Here is a 10,578-nt window from a genome sequence, read left to right as displayed (position 1 = left end):
GGGGCCACCCAACAGTACTACTCCTAGCGCAGCCGACCGTGGCTGCGCCCAACGGGCTCTGGCTCCTCTCCCTGCCTTCAAGTCCTAACTAAGATCTACGAGATGGTTGAGGCGCAAGATTTGAGAGGCCAGGAGCGGCTCGGCGACTACTGGTCAATAGTGGAACGGAGAAGAATCGCTACTGTGAACAACTCTTTATTTGAAAGGGTGGGTGGCTCTTAAAAGAGCCTTTGATTTCACAGGTACCCCTTTGCCACCAAGGGCTGGCTGAGCTTCCGGACGCCGGCCTCACTTGCCCTTTGCCTTGTGGTGGCTCTCCGTCTTCTTGGGGAGCAACACGGCCTGGATGTTGGGCAGCACGCCGCCCTGGGCGATGGTGACTTTGCCCAACAGCTTGTTCAATTCCTCGTCGTTGCGGATGGCCAGCTGCAGGTGGCGGGGGATGATGCGCGTCTTCTTGTTGTCGCGGGCCGCGTTCCCCGCCAGCTCCAGGATTTCCGCCGTCAGATACTCCAGCACCGCCGCCATGTAGACCGGCGCGCCGGCCCCCACCCGCTCGGCGTAGTTGCCCTTGCGCAGCAGGCGGTGCACTCGGCCCACCGGGAACTGCAGGCCGGCGCGGGACGAGCGCGACTTGGCCTTGGCGCGAGCCTTGCCTCCTTGTTTGCCACGGCCAGACATGACGGCAACGCTCACCGCGACCACCTCCTGCTTGACGACCGAGAATAGTCGCCGCAAACGCCGCCGCTTCAGCCTTTTATAGGCAGAACCCGGATTGTCTACGGGGCACTTTGATTGGCTAAGGCAGATCTTTGTTCTGACGACCAATAGGCCGGCTCGGCCAGAATCCGCTCATTTACATAATCTCGTCCCCCTCGCAGGAGCGCGGCCGAAAACTCGCGAATCACGACGCAGCGTAACCAGAACCTTAATTTGCGTGGGGCCTCTTTAAGTACCGAGTCGCTTCCGCTAGCCTCTGCCTTACGGTGGGGGTTTGCGTTCCCGGTGGTCGGTGTCCGTGCCTTGTGCTCGCCGCTATGCCCGAGCCGGCAAAGTCCGCCCCCGCGGCCAAGAAGGGCTCGAAGAAGGCGGTCACCAAAGCCCAGAAGAAGGACGGCAAGAAGCGCAAGCGCAGCCGCAAGGAGAGTTATTCCATCTACGTGTACAAGGTGCTCAAGCAGGTGCACCCCGACACCGGCATCTCGTCCAAGGCCATGGGCATCATGAACTCGTTCGTCAACGACATCTTCGAGCGCATCGCCGGCGAGGCCTCCCGCCTGGCGCATTACAACAAGCGCTCGACCATCACCTCCCGGGAGATCCAGACGGCCGTGCGCCTGCTGCTGCCCGGCGAGCTGGCCAAGCACGCCGTGTCCGAGGGCACCAAGGCCGTCACCAAGTACACCAGCTCCAAGTGAGTCCCTGCCGGGACTCGGCGCTCGCACGGGTCGCCGGCCGCTTGACTCCAAAGGCTCTTTTCAGAGCCACCCACCTTCTCGGGGAAAGACGCTGTTCGTTTTCTCTATTATGGTTCCTAGTTTGCCTTGGGGTTTTTCTTTTAGTACACTGAATTCTTTTGTGAAGCACAAGTGACCGTTCCTTTTCTTTTTTAGTTAGATGATAGAGTAGTTCCTGTATAGTTGGGTAGAAGAACGTAATGGGAAATGGTGTTATTTGGCTTGTAGAGGACCTCCCTTGAAACTGGCTTTGGCTTTGCTGCGTAGAGTTGAACGTGTGCGTTGCTAAGTCGTTAACGTTGAGAAATGCTGTTTGTTTTCATTAATTTATTTATGCCGGATAAGGAAGTTGTCAGGTTAACAAAGGTGCAACCAACTATCTGGTTGGTGTTCCCAACTGGTAAAACGGTGGTGGTACTTCACGTCTTTCCATCATGTGCTTTAGAGTTGTGAACTAAAAAGGATAACTTTTAGTTTTGGTTCTGACAAATTCATTGACTCGGTATCCCTGATTCACGAGCACCTGATCTTTTTCATTCATGGGAAGATTTAAGAGGATTTTGATACCTAGTAACCGTTAATGCTGGTGCAAATCCTCAAAATTGCCTAATATATATATGGTCGTGATGAGAATTATTAGAAAAGCTTGTCCAATTTGAAGGCTATTTCCACAGAATGTGTACAACATATGCGTAATTTCTGAAGCAGGAGAGTGTAAAATGCTAGCCGAGTAGAAAGCCCCAATATGGCTGGGAAAGTGAAAAGGAGTTAGATTGGCTTGAGAGTTTGTTCTCGGTGTTTTGGGAACTCTTGGATTGTTTTAGGCAAGGATCTGCACACATGACCTCATTAGCCTTAACGATTACTCTGGGGGCATTGTAAATGCCCCCTCTCTGTAAAGAGAGACTTCATACTATTCATACTTTCCGATCTGTAATAAACTTCTGCCTGCTGCTCCTTACCAAAAAAAAAAAAAAAAAAAAAAAAATTACTCTGGTTGCTTAGTGGATCTAGATTCTAGGTTGTCCATAGTAGAAGCAAGAAAACCAACTACTAGGCTATATAGCAGTGTTGTGAAGTAGAGCAGTGATTACTAAAGTCTGGTCTCAGATGAGCAGCATCAGTATTACCTGAGAATCAATCAAAAATGAAAATTTCAGGCCCCAGTAATCAGTGTTAACAGGTCCTCTGGCTGATTCTGATGGTTGCTAAAGCGTGAGAACCACTGGTAGTCTAGACCTGTTGGATTGGAGTACAATGATAATGTGATGGTTAAATATGTTGGAATTAGGATTAGATTTTGGAGGTAAAAGTGATAGGTTTTGGTGAGGAATAAGATGTAGTTAAAAGCAAAACCCCTAAGTTTTTTATTTGAACATCTGGTGCTATTAATGAGGATGAATATTGGGAGGAGGTATGGCTTTTGGGACACTGAAAAGTGATCTAGAGTTCTGAGTCAAATTTGAGAAGCTTTTAATATTCAGGTGGATATATGGCGTTGGCAATTTGAGAGTGCATGTAGTACTCAGGGAAAAGAACACAAACACAGAGGAATGGGGATGAAGGACTATCACCTTAAAGTATTCTTCCAGACTATTTCTCCTTGACTCCTTAATGTATTCTTTTTTAAAAAAAAATTATTTTTGAGAGAGAAAGACCGAATGTGAGCAGGGGAGGGGCAGAGAGAAAGGGAGACACAGCATCTGAAGCAGGCTCCAGGCTATGAGCTGTCAGCACAGAGCCGCATGGGGGGCTCAAACTCACCAGCTGTGAGATCATGACCTGAGCTGAAGTTGGCCGCCCAACCAACTGAGCCACCGAGGTGCCCAGCTTTAATGTATTCTTGAAACTGTTATTTCTTCTTATGTGTTTGTCATGAAATACAACTTAGTAGTTGATAGTCCTATAATAATATTACTGTAGCATTTATTTTTCTTATTCTGTTTTTCTAATAGCGTCCTGATTTTCATTAAGGAATCCACCTAATCCCTTATGTGTTTCTCAGATTGGACTGTCTATTGTAATCACCTGGAGAACTTTAAAAAATACTGATGCTTAGATGACATCCCCAGAAATTCTTATCTAAGTGGTTTGGGATCTAACAGTCTGCACTTGGGTGATTTTTTTTTTAATTCTTTTTTAACGTTTTATTTATTTTTGAGACAGGGGGAGACAGAGCATGAACAGGGGAGTGAACAGGGGAGGGTCAGAGAGAGGGAGACACAATCCGAAACAGGCTCCAGGTTCTGAGCTGTCGGCACAGAACCCGACGCCGGGCTCGAACTCACGGAGTGCGAGATCATGACCGAAGCCAAAGTCGGCCGCTTAACCGACTGAGCCACCCAGGCGCCCCTGCACTTGGGTGATTTTTAAAAAGCTCTCCAAGTGACTTTAACGGGCAGGGAAATTTGAGAACCACTGCCACACGTGTTTCCCAGACAACAAATCCTACAGGGTTGGCCTGATTGGTTGGAGTGTAATGCCAGCCCCCTTTGTACATTGATTAGTTCAGAAATCTAGACCAATCTGATTAGCACAAACATTTCAGAAATTGAAGTAACTGAGTAAGGGAATGTAGATTGCTTTTATCTTTTGGGAAAGAAGTTTCTTTGAAGGGCAAAGGAGGATGGAGTGCTCTGGGGTGTGAAGGCAAAGAAGAATTGTAGACAACACTAGAAGAAGGAGCATCTTCAGGAGAGGATCAGTGTTCTGAGCCACTCTTGGAATTCAGCCAACCTCGGAGCCCTGCTGTACCTTCGGATATCCGGTTAAGCCTGTTTGTCTGACGTATTTTATTTCAACTACTTTGACTCTTGAAATATTTGAGAAATAATAGCACATAATTTCCCAGCATAAAAGATGATAGGCCTTTTGTCCTGAAAGGTCTCAGAGGATAAATAGGGTAGATAAGAAAAAAATAGAGGGGCTCCAACTACATGTTTGGAGTAAGTCTCCAAGTGTTAAAATCAGTATGTGACCAGGGCCAGAGGTTAATATTACCATCAAGAAGGAATGTCTGAGATTTAAACAAATCACAGATGTGATTTAAAAACTTAAACAAGGGGCGCCTGGGTGGCTCAGTCGGTTGAGCGTCCGACTTCCGCTCAGGTCATGATCTCACGGCTTGTGAGTTCCAGCCCCCAGTCGGGCTCTGTGCTGACAGCTTAGAGCCTGGAGCCTGTTTCAGATTCTGTGTCTCCTTCTTTCTCTCTGACCCTCCCCCGTTCATGCTCTGTCTCTCTCTGTCTCAAAAGTAAATGAACATTAAAAAAAAATTTTTTTTTTAAATAAAAATAAAAAAAATAAAAACTTAATATAATTCTATTATTTAAAATTGTAGTATTTGTATTAGTTTTTTAGGGCTGACATAACAAAGTACCATGAACTGAGCGACTTAAAACAACAGAGATTTATTCTGCCATAGCTCTGGAGGCTAGAAATCTGAAGGTGCTGCTAGGGTCCTGTCCCTCTGAAGTCTCTCAAGGAGAATCCTTGCTTATTTTTCACCTTGGGTAGCCTCAGCTATTTTTTGACACGTGACAGCATAACTCTGACTTCTGGCTCAGTTTTCTTCCTGTGTTTCTACATCTTCATAGGGACACTAGTCACATTGGATTAGGGTCCACCCCGATGACCTCATTTTAAATTGATTACAGGCATATGTCATTTTATTGTGCTTTGTAGATAACTGCATTTTTTACAAACTGAAGGCTTGCAGCAACACTATATGGAGGAAGTCTGCGCCATTTTCCAACACCATTTATTCACTTAGTGTCTCTGTCACGTTTTGGTAATTTCACAATATTTCAGACTTTCATTATTATATTTGTTATGGTGATTGTGATCAGTGATTACAACTTGCTGAAAGCTCATGTGATAGCATTTTTTGGCAATAAAATGTTGTAATTAAGGTGTATATATATCAGGGGTTTTTTTTTTGACATAATGCTATTGCACACTTAATAAAATACAGTATAGTGTTAACATAACTTTTATATGCACTGGGAAACCAAAAATGTCATTGGACTCGCTTGCGGTAGTCTGGAACCAAACCCACAGGATCTCAGAGACATGCCTGTACATCTCTGCAAAGACCCTATTTCCAAATAAGGCCACTTTCTAAGGCACTGTGGAGTCATATTTCAACATCTTTTCAGGGGACACAATTCAACCCATAACAGCAGTCAACAGCTGTGGTAAGCTGAATATGGCCCCCAAATATGTGCACATCTAAATCCCTAGAATCTGTGAATATTACATGGCAAAGGGGATTTTACTGATATGATTTGGAAATAGGAAAATATCCTCAATTCTTTGCGGGAACCCCAAATGTAATCACCAGGGTCCTTATCAGAGTAAAGCAGAAAGCCAAGAAGGGAAAGAAGGTGATAAAAGCAGAGAGAGATTTGAAGATGATGTGATGCTGGCTTTGAAGAGGAAAGAAGGGACCAGGAACAAAAAAAGCCCCCTCTAGAAGCTTTTCAAAAATGTTTGGAAATGGATTCTCTCCCTAGAGCTTTTGGAGAGAGCAGTCTTGGTTTCCACTTGGTGAAACTGATTTTGTACTTCTGACCTCCAGAAATGTAAGAGCATACATGTGTGTGTTTTAAGCCACAAAGTTTTTAATACACTTAGGTGACCTTAAACAACACACTTGAACTGTACGGTTCCATTTGTACACTATTTTTCGATAAATACAGCACAGGGCTCAAAATATATTTTCTCTTCCTTATGATTTTCTTGACATTTTTTCTTTAGCCTACTTTATTATAAGACAATAGTATATAATACATATAGCATACAAAATATGTGTTAATGACTAATGTTATTGGAGAGGATTCCTTCCAGCCAACAGTAGGCTTGGGGGAAATCAAAATTCATTTGCAGATTTTTACATGCTCAGGGGTCAGTGTCCCAAGATCCTTGTTGTTCAAGGGTCAATTGCAAGTTGTTACATCTGCAAAGACTTTCTAATTAAGCCATAGGAAGTTAATACAACAACTATATTATAGGATATTTTTTGACAATTGGAGAAATTTGAATATGGATTGTGTATTATTTAATATTAAGTCATTATTAAATGTGTTGTATGTAATAATGGTATGTAATTATATAGGAGAATGTCTTTATTTTTAAGGGAGACATGCTGACGTGTTTAAGGAGAAGTGTCAAGATGCTTACAATTTACTTTCAAATTGTTTAGAAAACATGTGTGCATGAAAAGTGATGAAGCAGGGCACCTGGCTGGCTCAGTCCATAGAACATGCGACCCTTGATCTCAGGGTTGTAAGTTTGAGACCCATGTTGGGTGTAGAGATTAATTAAAAATAAAATCTTAGGGGCGCCTGGGTGGCTCAGTCGGTTGGGCGTCCGACTTCGGCTCAGGTCACGATCTCGCGGTCTGTGAGTTCGAGCCCCGCGTCGGGCTCTGGGCCGATGGCTCGGAGCCTGGAGCCTGCTTCCGATTCTGTGTCTTCCTCTCTCTCTGCCCCTCCCCCGTTCATGCTCTGTCTCTCTCTGTCCCAAAAAATAAATAAAGGTTAAAAAAAAAAATTAAAAATAAATAAATAAATAAAATCTTAAAAAAAAGGTGATAAAGCAAATGCAGCAAATAGTAACAATTGGTGAATCTAGATGAAGAAATGGTTGAACATCCACAAACTTTTCTATAGGTTTGAATTCCCCCCTCCTTCAGAAATTTTTTAAAAGTTACAATTAAAGACTTTAAATACTACAGAAACAGCTTTCATAGACATCCCATTTTGTTTGTGCAGTAAATCTGTTAACTGATACAATTTCTTTAAAAAAATTTTTTTAAATGTTTATTTACTTTTGAAAGAGAGAGAGAGGTGTGAGCAGGGGAGAGGCAGAGAGAGGGAGACACATAATCCAAAGCAGGCTCCAGGCTCTGAGCTGTCTGCACAGAGCCTGGCACGGGGCTCGAACCCACAGTCCGCAAGATCATGACCTGAGCTGAAGTCGGACACTTAACCGACTAAGCCACCCAGGCGCACCCTGATATAAGTTCATCATGAATGTGTAAGATTTTTCACCTCATCAAAAGGCTTATGAATGTTTGACGGTGATCATATACTAACCAGAACTTTGTTACCTGTTTATCATACTTGCTATAGTCATTAGTGGTAATGGTGACTTAAGTGATAGCACCAGTCCAAGGATGCTCAAATGATGTGGGCTTAGACATTTGGTTATTCTGTCTTCTAAAATCTGAGGTTGAAAGTGGAGTTGGATAGGGGAATTTAGTCACATCCTGAGACCACAGCTAAGCAACTTTCAGGGAGAAAATGTATCTTGATGTGTTATAGTGATTCTAAGTGCTTTCAAAAAGAAAGGGTAGATCATCTACAACAGAGCAAGAGCCAGACTTTATACACCTAACCCCTTTCTCTTCCCTGAACTCCAGATTCTCATATATCATATTCCTGTTTGGGAATTTAGTATTTCCTTTTCGATATTTCCACTTGGATAGCTACCGGGAGTCTCACAATTTTTGTCCAAAACAGTACTCTTGGATTTCTCCCTCCAAATCTCTCGTCTCTCATGTCAGTAAATAGCAGCTCTTTCCAAGTGTTCTCGCCAAAAACCTGCAATTAATCTTTTATTCTTCTCCTGTCATAACATTCAGCTCATCAATTTAAAAATATGTCCAAGATTATCAAATACATTTGAATATATTATCAAATATATTCAAAATGTACCAAAATATATCTTAACTACTTCTCAGATCTCCACTGTTACCACCTCTCTCTCTCCTGAACTACTACTGTAGCCTCTTTGAAATTCTCCCTGCTTCTACTCTTGTTCTCTTATAGTCTATTTTTAACATAGCATCCTGGATGAGCTTTAAAAAAAAAAACATCAAATAATGTCATTACTCTGATCAAACTCTCCAAAGGCACTCCAACTCCTTTATGACAAAATCTTTGCCATGGCCTATGAAGCCCCCATGATCTGTCAACTACCTCTGTGATCTTTTCTCCTTGCAGATATTTCCTTTGTGGACTGTGCTTCAGCCACACTATTGCTTATTGCTTATTCCTTAAACTCTCTAAACTTGTATCTGCCTCAGGGGCTTTGCACTGGATTTTAGAATACACAGTTCTTAGAATACTCTTCTCTAAGATAGCCTATGGCTATCTTACTTTCTTCAGGCCTCTGCTCAAATATTAACAGATCAGACCTATTGTCCACACTCCTTTCCATATTCTGTGGTACTTCATAACACATACATTCCCCTGAATATTATATAATTATGCATTTCTTTCATTTTTTTGTTTCCAGCATCCATTAACTAAAATATAGCTTTATGTGGATAGCGACTTTTCCTTCTCTGTTTACTGCTGCACCCCCAGCATGTTTTATTTATCTGAGGGTGGAAAATGTGTTTTTTTTTCCCCCTCTCCCTTATTGCAGGAAATTGTGTGCAAAAATACTCCTAGTGGAGCCTGAACAGGATATTTGTTTTGCTTTCACACCTGTAAGTGTAAATTTTGGTGCTAAAGGGAACTATTGATAAGTAATACAGTTATAATGAGTCACCTCCACTTTTAAGAATTTGCTGTTTTCTGCTTTCCTACCCATATCTGGAGAATCTTCAGAACCAAAGGTGACCACTCCCTCCCCCACATATAATTACAGTATTTGCCCAACATCCTGTGTGCCTCTTAATATGTTTTCATTATATTCCTACCCTGTAAATGCAAACCTTCCCCTATTTTCTTTTCTCTTCCCCAACTCCATAATTTACCTGAACTTTTCAAGCTTTGGCCTTCTTTCTAATCTCTTAGTAGATCCAAGCAAGACATGTGCAAAAGTAGGGAAATGTTTCCTGAGACCTAAGCATTGGAAAGAAGGGATGGCTTTAGCACAATACTAGGAAATAAGTTACCGTTTTTTAATTGGGCAGGGCAGATAGGACGGTCTGCCAATAATATCTGAGATTTTATGTAGGTACATAAAAAAAGTATATAAGCAAGGGGATGAGCTAGGACACTTGCAGTGTGCTTAATTTTTTTTCAGAAAGTTTCATTTTTGTGCCTTTTAGTACTTTATTTTTTGTTCTCATTTGACCTCTTTAAAATGTGTTTCCAAACCTTAATAAAAGTAGAAAGGCAAAGTCTTAGCTATATTTGGTGCCCTGGATTAATGAGAGAAAAAATGAAGCTAGTTTTGTATGTAATATTATGAATAATTCTGGGAAAAGACAATTTAGGAAAAAGGAAATGTCTGGATGGTAACTGAAAACTGCAAACAGATTGTTACCAAATAACTTGGCAACTACATAGCCAATATGTCAGTTATGAAACATGAATCACCTGGTGTGTCCCAGAGGTTCTCACCCCACCAATCATAGTGCCCCAGTGATTTGGGTTCAGTGGAAGTATGTGAGGGTTAAGGGATAAACCCACTGATTGATTCAGGCTCTAATGGCCTTTGAACTGTTTTAGGAAACACTGCTTTTAAACATCTAACTCAGAAATGGAGAAGACCTTTTTATTCTCTAATATTTAGTGCCCCTGTTTTCAGATAAAAAGAAAATGAACTGCTCTAAGCAAACGGTATTTTTTAATTTATTTTTTAACATTTATTTATTATTGAGAGACAGAGCATGAGCATGGGAGGAGCAGAGAGAGGGGGAGACACAGAATATGAAGCAGGCTCCAGGCTGAGTGGTCAGAACAGAGCCCAAGGTTGAACCCCGGCTCACAAATCAGGAGATCATGACCTGAGCGGCAGTCAGACGCTTAACCGACTGAGCCACCCAGGTGCCCCTAAGCGCACACGATATTTTTAAGACCTAAGTAGTTTTAACAATGTTTCTGGACATTTTATGATTAACAGGCCCAGATTCTGGATTTATAAACCCTCTTTCCTCCTCCCTTATCCAGGTTGGAAAACAGCAAAACTACAATTATGGAGACTGTAGGTTATCAACCTGAGCAAGAAGGGTTTATTATAAATGAGTGGCTTTTGCATTATCTTATTCTGACAGTTTAACGTCTCCAATTTGAGCGGTGAATACCTACCGATTCAGTGTACCTGAAAGAAACACCGAATTGGGGCAAAGTGTGTAAACTAGAAATTACTTCAACCACAGAAT

General features: G+C 42.4%; 2 protein-coding genes across 2 annotated transcripts; one reads left to right on the top strand and one right to left on the bottom strand.

Moving 5' to 3' along the window:
* Window positions 1-179: 179 nt before the first annotated feature.
* On the bottom strand, window positions 180-779 carry LOC124516373 (histone H2A type 2-A). Its single transcript, XM_047085681.1, has one exon. The coding sequence runs from the start codon at window positions 679-681 to the stop codon at window positions 289-291; it is 393 nt and encodes a 130-aa protein (XP_046941637.1). The 5' UTR covers window positions 682-779; the 3' UTR covers window positions 180-288.
* Window positions 780-1,037: 258 nt separating this feature from the next.
* Window positions 1,038-1,509, top strand: LOC124516376 (histone H2B type 2-E-like). The gene has a single exon (XM_047085683.1). It carries the CDS (start codon window positions 1,038-1,040, stop codon window positions 1,416-1,418), a length of 381 nt encoding a protein of 126 aa, XP_046941639.1. The 3' UTR covers window positions 1,419-1,509.
* Window positions 1,510-10,578: the final 9,069 nt, after the last annotated feature.

The sequence above is a fragment of the Lynx rufus genome, unplaced genomic scaffold, assembly GCF_022079265.1.
Source record: "Lynx rufus isolate CCGP_SWC_20201006 ecotype Redwood Valley unplaced genomic scaffold, mLynRuf1.p SCAF_2, whole genome shotgun sequence".
NCBI classification, from domain to species: domain Eukaryota; kingdom Metazoa; phylum Chordata; class Mammalia; order Carnivora; family Felidae; genus Lynx; species Lynx rufus.
Note: the sequence above shows the minus strand (reverse complement) of the source record. Positions and strands in the feature narration are given on the sequence as shown.